General features: G+C 45.0%; 2 protein-coding genes across 2 annotated transcripts in view; both read right to left on the bottom strand.

Annotated features, from left to right (window-relative positions):
* Positions 1–14,139, bottom strand: part of ATP6V0D1 (ATPase H+ transporting V0 subunit d1) — a 101,157-nt gene extending 87,018 nt beyond the window's left edge. Inside the window, exon 1 of the mRNA XM_027847014.1 lies at positions 13,865–14,139. Within this exon, the coding sequence (XP_027702815.1) occupies positions 13,865–13,994 (130 nt within the window). The 5' untranslated portion in view covers positions 13,995–14,139. The remainder of the gene's footprint in view (positions 1–13,864) is intronic.
* A 1,540-nt stretch (positions 14,140–15,679) lies between these two features.
* Positions 15,680–17,948, bottom strand: AGRP (agouti related neuropeptide). Its single transcript, XM_027846136.1, has 3 exons — positions 17,655–17,948; positions 17,096–17,184; positions 15,680–16,143 (listed from the first exon to the last, which is right to left on the bottom strand). The coding sequence occupies exons 1-3, from the start codon at positions 17,854–17,856 to the stop codon at positions 15,964–15,966; spliced, it is 471 nt and encodes a 156-aa protein (XP_027701937.1). The 5' UTR covers positions 17,857–17,948; the 3' UTR covers positions 15,680–15,963.
* Between the last annotated feature and the right edge of the window lie 900 nt (positions 17,949–18,848).

Raw genomic sequence — 18,848 nt, 5'->3', positions numbered from 1 at the left:
GTTTATTGGATTTATTGGATTAGATTGGTCACAGGATCACACTGAGTTCCCCATCTCCTTCAGGAATGGTCCAGCAGGGGGAACCAAGACTCCACTAGGATTTAATCCTACCAAGCCAGAAATTGAAGAAATTACTGGGCAGGAGTAAAAGTGAATGGCCCAAGCTTCCATGACAGCAAGTCAGCAACAGAGCAACAGACTAGCACAGAGTCTCCTCACGCTAGATATTTCCCATTATACTATAAGCACAGCAGCCCTGATGTTCATAATAGGCTTGAGTCATTACAAAAATATTGTAACATTTGGTATGTTATTTTTAAGAAGAAAGGTGTATATGGGTTTAGAGAGATTTGGATCCAATTTTTCAAAGGGGAAAATCTCAGTTAGCTTGAAAATTTGTCAGTCTACAAAGCCTTGACTGGAAACCAGTCAATCTGGCCCTCAGCTTCTTCATCTGTAAGATAAAGGGGTTGGGCTCAGAGATTGAACTTCTAACTTAACTTTTAACTATAAATCTAACAATTCATGGATCTATGAATTCATTCCTGAGGGTTCTGAAGGAATAAGGTTTGAAAGTACATAAAAACAGCCTGGTATAATTAAAAGAATACTGGATCCCGTCAGAAGAGCTGAGTGTGAATCTTTGCTATGCCTCTTGTTATTTATGCAAGTCACTTGATCCTTCTGGGTCTCGGTTTCATTATCTGTAAAATAGAGGAAACTATGATATCCAAGCTCCTTCCTCTCCAGCTCTCAACCCTATGATCCTATAATTTTCTGGTTTTCATCAGTAGGTTATAGGGGTCTGGCACAACATCAGAAATCAGGCCAAGGGAAAGAAGGAAAAAAGACCAAATAGAGAAAGTTTATGTTCATAACAATCAGTGCCTGTTCCAACACTGGATCCCTGCTATAAACATTGTGAAACAGGAGTTCCGTAACCAAAGTAGAATGTGGATTGTTGCTGACATTACTATAAACAACTTAGCCGATACAAATCTGTGTAAAATATAAACTGGAGCAAGATGTAATCAATTGAAGAGAGGCAAACATTAACAATGTGAAAGACAGGGAAATAAATCAAGAAACAGGGTGGGATGAGCTCTTGCAAGGGAACACGGAGTTAACCAAAGGGGTATCTGGACTGAAAGCAACAGTCAGGGGGTGTTCTATGCCACTCTGGTGAGAGCAACATAAACTTCGTGGGGAGAGGCAACAAAGTAGAGGGGAGAGGTTTCAACCATGACTCAAGAGACAAGTATTTCATTTCCGGTTTGGACACTCACTACCTGCAATATCTCAACCGAATCTTTTTTTTTCCTGGGCCTCAACATCCCTATCTATAAAATAGGAGAAATGGACTAGAAAATCTCTACAATTCCTGCTAGTTCTCTGAGCCTATGACTGAGAGGTCATGTAGAAGGCCAGAAAGATTATGATCTAGGGAACAAAAAGCCCTCAGGCCTTCACTGAGATCCTGCTAAATATTTACCAGTGCTCAGCATTTTGTTTTACAGCTACTGTAGGTTGGTCTGATATAAGGAATGGAGCAAGGGTAACAGGTGAAACGCCCTAGGGCCTCTTGAATCTTTACTCTACTGTCATTTGCTTTCACCTCCTCACTTCTCACCACACCATTACAGTCCTATCCTTTTGGGGCTTGCATTCTCCTTGACTACTTCCCTTCATATGTCTGGAACAGGCATCCCCTGATAGCTCTTCCTGTTAAAATCCTTTTCTTCCTTTGAGGCCCAACTCAAACACCTCCTCCCTGAAGCCATCCCTGATCCCATTTGCTGAGGGTCCCCTCCCTGCCTCATATACTGCATGCTTTCTTTTGGCAAGTTTTACACCACACCAGTAGACCACAAACTCTCCAAGGGTAGAGAATGTCCTCTTTTCATTGTTGTTTCACCAGCACCTTGCAAACAGGAGGAGGTGTTCAATAAACTAGGAATAATGTCTCTAATATGTCCCTTTATTGGTCACTAGATAACGATCTCACATTTAACAAACTCACAAACTGAAGTTTTACTGACAGCCGTAAAACAACTCTGTGATTCTTAGAACTTTCTGCCACCTTTCCCACTGCAAAAGAAGAAAGGGGCCACAGAAAACTGAAAGCTGTGTTTAAATTTTGTTTCATGGGTTGCTTAGATCTCCCCCATCTCTCAGTTTCATCAACAGGTAGGCCAGTTTACTGGGGAGAACGGAAGAAGGGAATAAGCATTTATATAATACCTACTATGTGCCAGGCACTGTGCTAAGCACTTTACAAATATCTCATTTGATCCTCACAACTCTGTGAAGTAGGTGCTATTATTATCCCCACTTTACAGTTGAGGAAACTGAGGCAAACAGAGGTGCCCAGGATTACACAACTGGTAAATGTCTGAAGTCACAATTGAACTCAGGTCTTCCTGACCCCAGATCCAGTGCTCTACCCACTGCATCACCAGCTGCCTCTACTGATGATGTGTCTGTCCAAAATTAACTTGGTTAATCCTTAGAAAACAGACTCTGCCTGTTACCAGGGTCAGACAATGAAAGCTTTCCAGCATGGTAGGACCTGCCAGAGCTTGTGTTCTACTGGCACAGTTTTTGAAAACCAGGGATTCTCAACCAGAGGATGCCAGGGAAGCATCCCAGTGGGACCTCATAGGTATGAGGAGCCTGCAACATAGGAGCACTTCAGAATACAAGTGAAGGTTGTTATTAAAGCACTGTAGGGTGGGAAGAGAAGATGGGATGGTCATGTGGCAAGAGGCAGAGCACAGTACTAGTGTCTTCTCAATGTCAGGAGAAAGCAGGGAAGGCCTCCAGGCCATTGGGTGGACACCCTGGGCCATATACCATGGCAAGCAGGTGGACAAGAATCACACTGGGCTAGTGGGCATGAAGGATTATGATCCATTATCCTTAGAAGGAACTCCCCCACTGAATGCATGCCAGACCCATTTGAGAAATGGCTGTAGAGTGCAGAGGAAGATTCAGGCTCAATACCAGCCCTCTGAGCTATCCAGAAGTAGAATAGAATTCGAGTCCAGACTTGTTGGGGATACTGGAGTGGTATCATGCTTAAACACATGATGGAAGAGAGAACTTGCAAGATTCCTTCCAACTCTGACCTCTGAATCTAATCCTTGGTTCCCTAATTCAGAACCTTGACCTTAATTTGTCTTCCAGAAGAGGTGCCTCTAATAAGCACTTGGTCACATGGTTATAACCTGAATTCCATGCCAGGATCCTCTTAGAGCTCTCAAACTCTCCAAGGCTGCCAGTGGTTCTCAAACTTTGTGGTCTCAAGAGCCCATTACACTCAAAATACTTGGGACCTCCTCCCCCCAAAGAGCTTTTGTTTCACATTTCACATTTCACATTGTTTAGAGCTTTTGTTTATGTGAATTATATCTACCAATACTTACTGCACTGGATCTTAAAAATGTCTTAATTATTGTGAAAAGTTTTGACCTCCTGTCTGCCCTCTTCTCCTCTCCCCACTACTCCCAAGGGGATCCCTGGACCACACTTTGAGAACCATTATGCTAGAGAAAGGAAGCTGGCTATGAAGTCTCTTTCTCACACAGGCTGTGCTCTTACAGTAAACTGAAAACACTGGTATCAAATTGAGTACTTGTTTGGGGTAGAGGGATTAGTGAATTTGAGATTTAACTTTATTTTCATTGGTCTGATCACCCCTGGGGTTAAGGATCTGCTATTTTGGAGAAGGGACATGCAGGTTCATCAATCTCCACAGAAAACTACAATGGAGAGATAAAAGAAAATAGTTTATGGGACCATGGACTGACAGCTTGAGACGTCCACTAAGGTAATCTAGGCCAAACACCTCATTGTACAGATAAGGGAACTGAGGCTCTGGGAGAGGCTATAGCTCAGCCAGAGTCACAGAGATAATGGTTTGAACCCTCTGATTCTGAATCCAGGCTTCTTCTACTACACCATGCTGCATACTACAATTGTGATTCAATATATGGACTGCCCAGAAGAAATGGGATACTTTATTTGGATTCTGGAAGGGTAAGAGTTAACTCACACTTACATACCACTTTGTAAATCCTAAAGTATTTTAGTTGAAACCACCCTTCTGTGGTGAACAGTGCAAGTATTCACTTAATTATAGGGTTTAGGGATGTAAGGGTTCTTTAAAGGTCATCTATTCTAAGATCTTTATTCCATAAAGGAGAAAACAGATCAAGGGGAAGTGACTTATTCAAGGTCATATGGAAAATAAATAGCACAGCAAAGGAGCAAACCTAGGTCCTTTAACTCCCACATCACTACTCTTGCTTATCTCTATTTAAAAGATGAAGGAATTGAGACTCAGAGAAATTAAGCAACTAGCCCAGGGTCATATAGCTAGTAAGTATTGCAACTGGGATTCTTAATGAGATCTTCTGAAATGCCTTTTTTTTTTTTTTTAACTACAGCATATTATCAACTCATCAGCTCAAACAGCCCCAGCCTCCTAAGGATGGGACTATATTCAATCCCTACAAGGCCGGATTTGATGCCACATGTCTGACAGATACTTGGATGTTTACTGAAAAAAGCACTAAAATGACTAACCAGAAGAAAGGCTTTTCAGTTCCTTATATCATTATGCTAGATGATATCAATAAAAAAGCTCTAATTAGGGGGTGGGGGCGAGGAGTAAACCCAAAAAAGAAAATAAGTCCCCAAATTTAGGAAAAAAGACGACCAAAATAAAACTTCAGATAGGCAGTGGCTGATCTGATGAAGGAAACTGTTGATCTGATTAAGAATACTAAGAAGAAGGGGCAGCTAGGTGGCGCAGTGGATAGAGCACCGGCCCTGAAGTCAGGAGGACCTGAGTTCAAATTTGGCCTCAGACCAAACACTTGTCACTTACTAGCTGTGTGACCCTGGGCAAGTCACTTAACCCTAATTGCCTAAAAACCAGGAAAAAAAAAAAAGAATGCTAAGAAGAATCCACCCCACCACCACCTCCACGAAAGGAATTCACATCTACAGCAGGAGTAAAGAACCTGTCACTTGGTCCTCAATTCGATCTCAATCAGCCTGAAGCCAGTTTTCTAAACTATCAGGTACCTCTCTGCCCAATATTAGAAGGGGGAAGGGAACAAGTATTTGTTAAAACCCATGTATGTCCATGCTCGTGAAAATGCAATTTGGCTTTTAAAACTGCACGTGATGGGGATGTTACTCCATCAGAACGGACCCTTTCCTTCCTAAGAGCTTTATTCTGTCAATATCCAGAGAACAGTGATCATTATACAAAATAATGGGATTCCAGAACGTTAGGAAAGGACTGTGAAGATCATACCCCCTACAGAAAAGCAAAATTGAGGCGTGGGGAATAGCTTAACTTATCATCATGACAACAGAAGGAAAAACAAAACATGTGATTGGTTATTCAATTTTAGAAAAAGGAATTATAATTTTATGTTGATATGAAAGAAAAAAATGAAAGGTAGCAGTAAAGTGTGAATAATCCAGCTTGGGAGAATATTCAAAAAGACATCTTTTGGCAGCCCAAGGAAAATACAGTCTTAAGAATCAAGAAGACCAACCACCTGAAGATCCTACTATGATTAATAAGCCAGATCAGAAGTGACTACAAGAAACAGGGCACTTTCATAAAAAGGAAACCTTTCCCAACCAAAAAGAACAGGGAAGAATCCCAAAGCATGACTGGTCAGGTAAGGACTTGAAACTTAAAGAGCCAAAATAGAAGTCATAGAGGCATCTTGCAAGAAACTCCAAAGTCGCCAATTAGAGCTTCATAACATATATGAAAAAAGTCAGTCTAAGAATGCGTAGGTCCCCTTCATTAAAGTATGAAGGGAGAGTTCAAGCTACATCAATTACGCCAGGGAGGACTAGGGTTTCTTAGAGTCGGGGCTCAGATGATGAGAGTTTTAAGAAGCTGGGCAAAGGGAAGCCCTTGGCAAGTTTTTGGATAAGACAGGAAATTGGGACATTAAAATAGAGAACTGGGCATGCAGAAGTTATGAAGATTAAGGATAGGGGAAACAAGAGTTGCTGGTCTCTCTCACTTTTAGTATCTCTTCTCTTTTTCCTCTTCCTGCCTTTCTTGCTCCTAGATGTTCCTATCTCCCTCTGCCTCTGGAGGTATCCATCTGTCTGTCTGTCTGTACCACATCACACCTATCAGATTGGCCAAGATGACTAAACAAGAAAATGATAAATATTGGAGAAGATGTAGGAAAATTGGAACACTAATGTATTGTTGGTGGAGTTGTGAAATGATCCAACTATTTTGGAAAGCAATTTGGAACTATGCCCAAAGGGCTATAAAAATGTACATACCCTTTGACTCAGCAACAGCATTTCTAGGGCTATATGCCTGAGAGATCATACAAATGGGAAAAGGACCCACATGTACAAAAATATTTGTAGCAGCTCTTTTTGTGGCGGCAAAGAATTGGAAAGTGAAAGGATGCCCATTAATTGGGGAATGGCTGGACAAGTTATGGTATATGAATGTAATGAATACTATTGTGCTATAAGAAATGATGAATAGGCTGACTTCAGAAGAACCTAGAAAGACTTGGAGGGACTGATGCTGAGTGAAGTGAGCAGAACCAAGAGAACGTTGTACACAATAACAGCCACGTTGTGCGATGACTAATATTGGCAAACTTAACTCTTCCTGGCAATACAAGGATCTAAGACCTCTCCAAAGGCCTCGTGATGGAAAATGCCATCCACATCCAAAGATAGAACTATGGAAGTTGAACGCAGATCAAAGCATACTATTTGCTATTTTTTTCTTCTGTTGAGTTTTGTTTCCTCTTTCTGGTGGTTCCTCCTGTTGGTTTTATTCTTCCTTACAACATCACTAATGTGAAAATATGTTTAATAGGAATGTATATGCAGAGCCTATATCAGATTGCATGCTGTCTTGGGGAGGGTGGTGGGGAGGGACGGGGAGAAAAATTTTAAACTGAAAAGCATATGGAAGTGATTGTTGATAAATCAAAATAAATTAATTTTTAAAAATTACAAAAAAATATAAACTACTACTATCACTACCTGTGGAGATAGCTGGGATGCTGAACCCAAAAGCACTGGGAAGAGCAGTACGTTGCACCCCCCCCACCTCCCACCCCAGACTACTGGTCCTGCGTCCAGCCCAGCCCCTGCATCCAACATCCAAAGAAGGGCCAGCCATAAACATCACTTGCAGACAAGTGCAGGCAAGCTAGCCTAGCTGAAGCAGCAAAGTAGCCTAGGAAAAAGACAAAAAGACTTGCCAAGGCAAGTCAAGCCAATGCTATCACTTTGACCATCAGCTCCCTTCAGACCCCACCAAAGAAAGACCAGGACTCTAAATATAAGAGATCAGGGAATAGTATTGCTATTCCCTAGACCACTAGCCCTGCTTCCAACCCTGGGCCTTACAGGTACCAGTGAGGGGAGCAATCACTCTGAAGAAGGAGCTTATCTTCTTTGCCCTCACCATACCAACCAATGACCAACTGCCACTCATGGGAAGGTTAAGCCCAAGGGTTTGGGGAATGCCAAGATCCCCCAGATCACAGGTTCTGCTTCTAGCCAAAACTCCCAGAGGCCATTATTCTAGGAGGCAAATCCTGTACAGACAAGACCTAAAAACTGTTTCTGCAGCCAGGGCAGACCCCCACCTCTTTAGCAACCACAGCTAATGACCTGGAAAAGAAAGTTCTAGCCTACAAAGTCCTTGGCACTGTCAAATGTCAAATATCAGAAACAGACATGATTTTTATCAGTGGAAATTACATTAAAGTAGAGACATTACCATCTGCTCTGCTACTCTCCCCGAAGGACCACTGGGCCTTTCCACCTTACTTGTAGCTGACACCTCTTGTATGTTTTTCTTCCATTAAAATGTGAGCTCTGAGAGCAGGTATTACTATCTCTGATTTTCTCTTTGTATCCCCAGCATTTAGCACAGTAAGTGCTTAATAGATTCTTTTTTTATTCATTCACAAGGAATCTCCCCAGAGGTGATTCATTTTGTGATTTAGAGATACATGGCTGGGAGATAATTTTTTTTAAATAGCCAACAGAGAATAAAATCAACATAAAACTATAAACTTATGATGTATGACCTTGGGTAAAATCACTTCCCTCCTCTAGGCTCCCTTTTCTGTGAAATGAAGTAATTGGACAAAATAGTCCTTAAATTGCTTTCTTACTGTAAAATGATGTAACAATTATGAAAAGGGGTCATTTCAACATAAATATAAGCAGAAAGAAAATAGTCAGCAATTGGTCTAGAAGGGGAAAGGAAAAAACTGAATGGGGAGTAAAAATTATGGACTCACTGATTACTGGGGCTGGATAGACTCCGAGAGATGCCTGGTCTAACCCCTTTATTTTATAGATGTTTCAAGAAACTCAGTTCCAGAGAGATTAAGTATGACTCTAAATCCTACAGTGCCAAAGAGAAAATACCTCACCAACTCAGACTGATATATGTTACCCCTACAGTGGAGGACAGTGACTTGTCAACTTGATGGAAATAACCCTTTAGACTACCCAACTCTCTTCACCCCAATTCTATAGCTACTAAGTAACCTTCTGATTATTAGATTCTCCTGTACTTCAAAGGGGATGACTGGAGTGCCAGGGAGATGCAACTCACAACATATCTGAAGAAACTCTGTTGATAACAACCTTCCTGCACTATGCACCAATGTATTGTGTATTAAGAGCAGCTAGGTGGCACAATGGATAAAGTGCTGGGCCTGGAAGTCAGGAAGACTTCCTGAGTTCAAATCTGGCCTCAGACACTTCCTAGCTGTGTGACCCTGGGAAAATCACTTAACTCTGTTTGCCTTAGTTTCCTCATCTGTAAAATGAGGTGGAAGAGGCAGCTAGGTGGCGCAGTAAATAGAGTTCTGGCCTTGGAGTCAGGAGGACCTGAGTTCAAATCTGGCCTCAGACACTTGACACTTACTAACTGTGTGACCCTGAGCAAGTCACCTAACTCCGACTGCTTCACAAAAAAAAAATGAGCTGGAGAAGGAAATGACAAACCATTCCAGTATCTTTGTCAAGAAAACTCCAAACAGGATCACAAAGAGTCAGACACAACTTAACAACAACAACAAATTATTGTGTATTAAAGTTATCTATCTTTGTGTCTTATCCCCTTCCTAGGTTGTAAACTTCATGGGGGTAGGGCTCATCCAACTTTGTACAGTGTTCTACAAAGTTTTGTGAGCATTCTGGTGGTATGAGCCACTTTAACAAGGCCCGATTACTCGTCATCATCCAGGTTCCAGAAATCCAGAGCTCAGATACTAGAGTCTAGAGTTGTGATGACCATACCAGTGTATGGTCATCTGTCTCTGTATCTCATCCTTACTGTCCCAGCTCACAGCCTAAGAACCAAGAATGTCAGAGCAGAGAGGGAACATAAAGATCTCATAATCCAACTCCCTAACTTTACATACTGGGAAACTGAGACAGAGAGCAAAATAACTTGTTCAGCATCACACTGCTAGATACTGGCAGAGCCAGGATCCAAGTCTACCAACTCCTTGGCCACATACACATAGAGGCAATTGTTCAGCATATAAATTATTCTAATTCTGTTACTAGGCCAGTCTTCAAGCAGCAAAGCCCATTCAAAGAGCAAGCCCATTCTTGGACTTATCAATTGTATGACTGCTGACCACTTACTTGGCACTAATTACCTATTACCTTAAATATCAATACCTCTAGTAACAAAGACTAAGAGCAATAAACTGTGTTAACCAGAGATACAGGGAGTTTCCCTCAGGATGGGGATCATCAAATCACAGCATACAGAGCTATAGATCTTAGAGATCATTTAGTCTAAGACAATAAAATTTACAATCTTTAGCTTAGCATTCCAGCCCCTCCAAAATCTGGGGCCACCTTAGCTTTCCAACTATGCCTCATACTACTTTCCCTAAACACACTCTATGGTCTAGCCAAAACGGACTTTTTTCAGTTCTCAGGGCACAATCAGGAACCTCTGTCTCTGCTTATGTCTGGAACATTCTCAAACCTAGATCAACTGCTGTGTCTTCCTTGAGACCTCTCCCGACCCCCATCAGCAATGATCCCTCCCCCCCCACATTACCTTCTAATATAGCACTTTGCATGTAATTTATGCATTTAGCAGGATCCTCCCTACCCAGGCTGTTTTTACTTAAAGGAACTCCGTCTGCAGCAGATTTCAGGTAAGGCAGTATTTTTAAAATGTATTCATAAATCATTAGAGCCAAAAGGGACCTTAGAGATCACTGAGTCTAATCTCTTCATTTTACAGGTGAAAAAATTGAGGCCCACAGAAGGAAGCGACTTATTTGCTCCACACTATACTGCCTGTCAGTAACAAAGATGTCTCCAGGACCCAAGTTCAGTGTTCTTCAAAGCTTCACTGAAGACATTCAAGCTAGGCGTTAAAGAGGAAAAAGATTCTAAAAGTGGTATTGATATCAATAAGCATTTAGTAAATACCTCACATTTTCCTGCCACTGGCGTATCAGCAGCTTCATCATTGCCGGAGGGTGAAGAAAATAGAGAGAAGAAAAAGATCTTAGCAGTCTTCGATGTTGCTCAGCAATGGTGTGAGATTTAATGTGAGAGAAGGCTAGTAATAAGGGCATCACTACATTAGCATTACCTGTGGTAAGGAGGAGGAGAAAGCAAACCCCAACCCACGGCAGAGAGAAAGAGTGCTAAAGTAAGTGGTTGTGGGTCTAACACTGGGGTAAAGAACCTTGGGTATGGTCTTTTGACTGAGTCCAAGTTTTACAGAACAAATCCTTTTACTAAGGAAATTAGTTCTGTGAAGTTTGGATTCAGTCAAAGGGCCAAACTTGAGGACATAGAGGGCCACATGTGGGCCTGAGGCCACAGGTTCCCCATCCCTGGTCTAGAAGAAATGTTGTAGAGGTATAGAAGGGTCTATCTGCTGCTGGATGGCGGTAGCCATTAGGAATCTTTCATTAGGTCCAAAGATCCCTTCTGAGCCACCTGTAGATTGTTGAGAACATAATGAGAACACATTTATATAGTGATTTAATGTTCACAAAGCTTTGCAATAACCCTGTAAGGTAGGCAGTACAACTATACTCTCCATTTCACAGATGAGGAAACTAAGGCACAGACAGGTTAACTTGCCTATAGGAATAGATATCAGAATTTGAACTATCTCCTCACTCCAAACTCAGCTCTTTCCAGCATACTACACTGCCCATCCCACAGTTAAAACATTTTATTAATTATCTATAACAAACATTAAGTGCCTACTGTGTGCAAGGTACTCTTCGAGGCACTGAGGATACAAAGACAAATCCAATCCCTGTCCTCAAGGACCTTGCATTGTACTGGGGGAAAAACATACGTATACAGGTAAGTAAGTACAAAGTCAGCCTGGGGTGGGAACATTAAGAGGAGGGAGGAATTCATGAGATGGCTCATGTAGGATGGGGAACCTAAGTTGAGCCCTGTAGGGAACTAGGGGTACCAAGAGCTCCCCAGAAGGGAGCACATTCCAGGCTTAGCGGGTAGCAGTGCAAAAGTACCAAAGGTACACAGAATGCAAGTACAAGGAGCAAACGTCACCAGTCTGGCAGGAAAAGGCTGAGATGAAAAGTGAGTACAATAGTTCAGGAAAGGCAGGACACAGTCACATGGTAGATGGCAATTCTGCAGTTTTGTGGAGGTGGCATCTGGGAGATTTGAAAAGTGGCTGCATTGGGGGAGGGGAAGAGCCCAGGATGTCTGGTGATTTGAACCTGGGCGGCTGACTGAAAAGAAGTGTGAGGCACTATGCTGGATGCTGAGCATAATACGCGTTTGTGGAAAATGAGACAAACATGATATAGTCTTTGTCCTCAGGAAGCTTACACTCTATGGGGAAGTTACCGCAGGCATACAGATAAGTAAATATAAGGTAATCTAAAGAGGGAGAGGGGGAAGGAATTAAGCATTTATCTAGCACTCATTGTGCCAGGCACTATGCTAAATGCTATGCAAATATTATCTCATTTGATCCTCACAACAACTTGTGAGGTAAGGGCTCTTATTATCTCCAGTTTACAGTTGAGGAAACTGAGGCAAACAGAGGTTAAGTGACTTGCCTAGGGTCACACAGCTAATAAGTGTATGATTCTGGATTTGAACTCTGATCTTCCTGACTCCAGGGCCAGTGCTCTAATCCACAGTGACACTGAGCTGCTTCTAAGGTTAGAGAGTTAAGCTGTTACTGAGGGAACCCTAACAAATGAGGGAAACAGAAAAGGCTTCCTGTAAGATGTGGCAATTTGAAGGAAGCCAAGGATTCTGAGGCAAAGGTGAGAAGATGCCTGTTCAAAAGCACAGAAATGGGAGCTGGAATGCCTAGTTCAAGGAATAATTAGTAGCTCCCAATTTGGCTGGAACTAGAAAAGAAGGTTGTCACCAGATTTTGAAGGTCTGTAAATGCCAGACTATACAGATTACATTTTGTCCCAGAAATAATAGTGAGTCCTTGAAGACATTTGTTCACTTTGTGGTTCATCAAAGACTCTTTTTAAAAATGGATCTTAATGAAAAGGACTCCAGAAATGGAAAATCTCTAGATAAATAAGGACAAAAATACCCTGTTCCCACCCCACCTCCAATCTTATCTAGACAAAATCAGATTGAAATAGTTAAAAGACAGAAAAAGTGGAAAAGAAATCACAAAATAATCCGCCTTGGAGGTGAGTGTGAAGCGGGGGAGAAGGAAAAGGCAAGAGGCAGAGTCATTCATTTACACTGGCAATGGGATAGGGTATGGAAATTATTTGCATATTGCCCGAAGGTCTTTATTTGTTTATTTATTTATTGCAATTTTAGCTCCAGTAGGCAGCAACCTCCCTCTCCCAGCAGCCCACTCCAGAAACTATGAAGTAACCAGGGAGGGTCTCCACACACTCACACTCCCAGGAGAGCCACACATACACACTGCCTCTAAGGAATATCTTGAATATTTGCCCTTTGAAGGAATTCGGCAAGAGTTCAACTTACAGTCTTACATTTTCCAGGGGTTTCAATCCCTAAGTCAGTCTTCCCGAAACCAACACCAACGTGGCTCATGTTCCTCCCACAACGTGATGCCACCAACACAGACCCATTTCTCGAAAACTCCTCCCATTTCCCGTTCCTCACACTCCGGTGCTGGACAGCGGCCTCCTCGATTAAGGTGCTAGACAGTCTTGAGTTTTATTTATCGGAGGATGGCGGGTTGGAATTAAGGTTACACTGAGCCAGAGAAAGGAGGAAGGGAGGAGGTGGCTGGTGATGGGGGCGGGAGAAGATGAGGAAAGCCTCTTCCACCTGCTAGGCAGAGCTGGCTACAGGAAGATGAAGGAAGCTGCCCAGACGAGATGGGCTCGGCTGAGCAGATGTGGCAATCCGAGCAGGCGGCGAACCCCAGCTCCATCCCCACGTCCACCCTTTCCTCCCAGGTCCAGGTGCGAAGCTCGATAAACCTTCCAGGTCTTCCCACGACCCCACTCTCCACAGCCCACCCCAGAGCCCTCTAAACCTTGAGTGTGCTCCCCACTGGGGCCTCGGTTCCCCCTCGGCCTGACCCCGGCGAAGGCGAAGCCCCTTCAGCTCCCAGGGGCGCCTCCTCTTCTTCCCCGGCCCGACTCCCTTTAGCACCCCAGCGAAGAGTGCGCGGGCAGCGCGGCCTGGGCTCCGTGCGGGGCCGAGCCTGGTCCGGGGCCCCCGGGTGTACCCCCGAGGGCCCTGCTCCTGGCCGGGCAGCGAGCCCTCGCCTTCCCCGTCCTTCCCCGCGGCGGGCCCAGCCTCGCGCTCCCCCCTGGCCCGGGCGGGCCCCGCTCACCCTCGAGCGTCTCGCACTGCACCAGGTTGACGTAATCCGACTGGCTCAGCACCCCGGCCTTGAGGCCCCGGACCAAGCCCTCCAAGTAGCCATTGTCCACGTTGAAGTAGAGCTCGGGGAAAGCAGACATCGTGGCAGCGGCGTCTCCAGGGACTCGATGAGTTTAAGGGGGGGGAACTACTGCCGAACCGGAACCGGACCGGGCATGTGATCCCGCCCCCACGGATCAGGTGACGCGTCGCCAGGGCGTCGGCACTGACAGCCGAGTCAGATGACAATCCCCCACCCCGATCACATGACCCAGGGCCGAGGAGAACTATTGGCTTACGACGACGCTTGGCTTCACGAGAGCTAGTGCGCATGGACACAACGAATGCCTCATTGCGCGTGCGCGGAAGTTCGTGAGCTACGGTGCTAGTTCCCAGCTGGAGATCAGTGGCACTGAACCGTGGAAGGGGGTTGCGGGCAGGGACTGCTGAGGTCTCTAACCTGGGCGTCCCCTCCTCCCCAGGCGCTGTGTGTTGAAGGAGCTTCGTCGTTCTCCCTACCTCCCGGGGTGTGTGGGGAGGGGTGCTAATTCAATTAATTCTCCTCTCTCTGCCCCCGCCCCGACCTCCACTCCCCCCAACCTGGAGGGAGCGAGAAAGGCCTCCTGGAGTAATGGAAAGCTCGCAGTACCGGTTATTAGGAAGCCTGACTTCTAGTTCCAGCGCTGCCAATGACTAGCTGTGTGGTCCCGGGCAAGACCCCTTCCCTCTCTGAGCCTCAGTGTCTTCAGCTGTAAAATGAGAGGTTTGGGCAAGAAAAATGTGCCTTCCAGCCATGACTTTCTCTCTTAAGGCTCCTTCCCAGATGTGACCTTTAAAGGTCCCCCTCGGCTCTGATATTGATTCTGTGGGAAAAGGTCACTGGTCTCCATAAAATTTTACTAACTTCCCCCCAACTCCAAAAAAAAAAAAGACATTCTAGATGCCTACACATATTTGAAGAACTGTCTTAATAGCTCTTTACATTCTAGATGCCTTCACATATTTGAAGAACTACTTCAATAGTTCTTTAAGGTTTGCAAAGCACTTTGCCAGTATTATCTCATTTTGTCCACACCATAACTCTTGAGTTAGGTGCTATTGTTAACCCCATTTTACAGCTGAGTCAGTTGAGGCAGAGAACTGCCGTGCCCATGGTCATACACAGCTGAGGAGTGTCTGAGTCAGTATTTGAACTAAATACTTAGTTCTTGCTGATTCCCAAGTCCTGTGCTCTACTCACTGTGTCACCCAGCTGCAAGCAAAGGCTGGATGACAACTTGTCAAGGATGTTGTGGAGGGGGTTAGGAGTTTGATTACATAGCCTTTGAGGTCCCTTCCAAATCTGTAGTAGATTAGTTTCTATAGGTCATGTTTGTATCTCTCCTGGTGCACCCAATGCTATTGGTCAAGATCGAAGGCTCTTAATAAATACATAGATACACTTTTCTTCAAGTGCTGGGAAGAGGAAGGCCAAGGTGCTGATGTGCTAAGTTTGTGGGAGAAGTGAGGTGGGTAGGTAGAGGGCTAAGTGTGCAGTTAGGGAAAAGGCATCTAGTCGGTTAGAATGTGGTGGGTTTGAATCTCACCCAAATGGCATACTAACTTCCCTGAACCTTATCTTTCTCATTTGTAAAATGGAGATAATTATACTACCTCTCCTTCCCAAAGGTGTTTTTGGTTTTTGATGGAGTATTTTGGAAACCTTAAACTCTGGAAATTCGAGTGGTTGTTATTGGCTAAATCAGAAGAGGTGATGTGCAGGCAAGGAGAACTGTGTGGACAAGGATCTGTTTCAGGAAGGTTGCCCCCAGCTGAGATAGTGCCTGTTCCCCATCTACCCATCCCCAGTCCTGTTTGCCAATCGGAAAAGCTCAAGTCAGCGCCCTGCCTCTGCGGCCAGAGTTCCCGAGCTACAGGCCTGAGCGCAAAGTTTGATCTTGTTTTGGCCAGAACCCCTGGATCCTGAATTAAGAAAAAGCGGCATAGCCACGGGTTTCCAGCTTTGCTCTAGGGAGCCTTTATTGGTGCTTGTACATATTTGGCTTCCCTCTGTCCCTCAGCCTAGCCCAGCTAATTGTGGCTACAAGGGTAGTTGGTGCTGATCTTGCGGCAGTAGCAGAAGGCGTTAAAGAAGCGGCAGTAACAGGTGGCGCACGGGTCGCAGCAGGGAACCTGGTGACCCAGGCAGGACTCAAGGAGGCGAACACAGCGGCGCGGGGAGCGATCTTCGCGGCTCATCGGACCCGGCATCTGCGGAGGAAGGAGACGGGAGGGTTCTGACGCTCAAGCTTCCATACCAGCCTGGCAGTGAGCTCACTGCCCTCGAGTCCCCAAAGGATGCCCATTACCACCACGCATCACCCCTCGTGGAGTCTCCTCAAATTTCGAGGGGAAGAGAAAAAAACGTGACCCTAGCATTTCTAGGTTTATCATTATGAGATTTAGAACTGGAAGGGACTCATCTAGTTAAAAACTTCCACTTCCCTCATTTCGCAACTGGGAAAATACCCAGAGAGGGTGATTTACCCAGGGCAAAACAGCTAGTAAGTTTCAAAGGGAAGATTATAACCCAGGAGGACCTCTGACTCCTATTTTACCTGAAAACAGTGGGGTGGTAGCGATTCTTGGTTTAGTTCTGAAATGCTAAGATTCTGGGGAAAAGGCTGCTGGAACATGAAACATCTCTATTCTCCCTCTAGAGCTCCATCAGCCTTTTCCCTTGTTGAAGGCCTTTGCTCAAATCCTGATTTTGCTGCTTAGTGAGAGCTGACTTTACCAGAGCTTTTAAGATGTACAAAACACTTCACCTTCATTAACATTTGTATTTTACAACAAAACTGTGAAGTAGGAATTACTGGATACAATTCAATTCAACAAGTATTAAATTATTAGGGACCTACTATGTGCTTAGTAAATATGGGAGGAAGGATTTCAATTCAGGTCTCTCCTGACTCCAGCATTCTTTCCATTACACTGTATTTTCTCTTACTATCTGTGTGAATTCAGGCAAGTAATTTAATCTCTCTGAGACTTAATTTCTTCATCTGTCAAGAAGGAGTAGGTCTAGACAGTCTTTAAGATCTTTCCCTAATCTAAGTTCTGTGACCTTAGGAGGAGAGAGGCTGAAGAAATTAAGTGTTTTCTCCCTTCTGCCAGGAGTTTGCCTCTTGTGACTTTCTTCCTTTCCTGCAGGGATACTTACCCTGGGTGCCAGAGCCTCAGTGTCTTGCATGAGGGATTCTTCTGCCAGCTTTGATGCCATCTGCTCCAGTTCTGGCTGTATACCGGGGCCTGGCAGGTAGAGAAGAGGTGAAGGGAAAGCAGCAGCTTACCTAATCCGGTCCAGCCCATCCTACTAGAGGATCCCTGGAGTGGGAGATTGGGCAAAATTTAGGGAGAATGAAAAGGAGTGTGGGGGGTAGGACATGGAATCCAGCACCAGGAGGAAATAGGGCTTAGTTCTAAAGATGGGCTACAGTCCCTAATTCCAACATGGTTCGGTGGAAAGAGTACTGGGCTTGGAGGCAGAGGAGACCTGGGTTCAGTTCCCAACTATTCTACTTACTACCTAGCTAATCTTGGACAAGTGTGTTTCATTCTCTGTGAAATGATGGAATTGGACTAAATTATCTCAGAGGTCTTTTCAAGCTTCTCAGGTGGGTGGACACCAGCCTTGGGAAAAACTTTGCTGGCTCTGTGAGCTTCAGAAGGAAATCTTTGGTCCCTTGGTTGTTTATAACTCCCCAGGTTTCATTACTGACCTGAAAGTCCCAGAGAGGCGGCAGGGGCTGAGTGCAAGAGCCCAGGGTACAGAGCCTGACTTGACCTACTCAGTCTGGAGACGATGGCCTCTGGGTATTGCTGAGTGGGCTGGGTACCCAAGGTGGTAGACAATCCCTGCAGCATGGCCCAGCTCAGCAGCAAAGCATTCAACATGGTCTGGCACAGGCATTGGGAAAACATGGACTTACCCTGTGCTGCAGGGGCTCCTGAGTCTCATAACTCTTCACATATTTCCAGTTTGCAGCACTTAGTCCCCAATACCCGTCCCCTCATCCCTTTGACCTCCCAGACATTCACCTCATGCCACCCCCTCCACTGTCCCCTGACCCTTACCCTGAGTGACAGTCTTCTCTCTCTGAAGAAGTCACCACCCTTTCCCTACATAGGCTCCCAGATAGCAATAATGGGGCTGGGGTCCCACAGGCCATTCCCTCCCGATGAAGAATTTAAGAGGCTCAAGCCTGGGGGGTCTCACCGCCTATGAATTTGTCCTTGTCCCTTTCCTTGGAGATATCCTCTTCCAGCTGCCCTTCCAGCGGCCCCCCTGCTTATATATCCAGGTCCTAATGAAGAAGTAGACCACATGACTGCTTGGTGGGATGGGGGAATGGGGGGGTCATCCCTGAGCCAGAGACATTGTTCTCAAAGATCCCCGCCCTCTCTGTCCCCAGCACTGCGGGTGGGGTGGTGTCCTAGGGTGAGCAGTACAGGCACTGGCACCAGGGAGCTACCCCCTTGAGATCTGAAGCAAAGGGGCCTTCCTCATCTCAGCTTTCAAAGCCCTAGGTGACCTGAACCAAGGATAAGGGTTCAGCCAACTTGGGGTTCAGCCTAAGAACCTATGACAAAGAGGAGTCCAGGGTGTTCCACTCCTCCTTTGGATGAAAAGGAAGGGGCTAGGCAAATAGGGAATGGTCATGTTTCTCTGGACTATGGAGCAGGGGGGAGGGTGGGGAGGGTTGGAAAGGGAGTAGGATAGCAGAGTAGAGGCCATAGAAGTGATTAGGAGTAACAAGGCAGGCAAGCAGCAAAGAGCTTTTTAATTTGTGGCCGCAGAGCTGTCCACCCACTCTATATCCGAGCTTTGTAATCAGGGCCCTGTGCAGCCTGTTCCATTTTCTCAGCTTCCAGGAAAACAGATGAGAGAAAACTGTTGTCCCCCATTGAGAGAG

Source organism: Vombatus ursinus, unplaced genomic scaffold (genome assembly GCF_900497805.2).
Source record: "Vombatus ursinus unplaced genomic scaffold, bare-nosed wombat genome assembly UNPS02005286.1, whole genome shotgun sequence".
Taxonomy (NCBI): Eukaryota; Metazoa; Chordata; class Mammalia; order Diprotodontia; family Vombatidae; genus Vombatus; species Vombatus ursinus.
Note: the sequence above shows the minus strand (reverse complement) of the source record. Positions and strands in the feature narration are given on the sequence as shown.

Coding starts and splice junctions, on each gene's coding strand:
- AGRP (XM_027846136.1), bottom strand. CDS start 17,856: ATGTTTTCCCAATGCCTGTGCCAGACCATGTTGAATGCTTTGCTGCTG. Junction 17,185..17,654: donor CGCCTCTCTGGGACTTTCAG/GTCAGTAATGAA, acceptor TCTACCTGCCAG/GCCCCGGTATACAGCCAGAA. Junction 16,144..17,095: donor CTGAGGCTCTGGCACCCAGG/GTAAGTATCCCT, acceptor CTTCCTCCGCAG/ATGCCGGGTCCGATGAGCCG.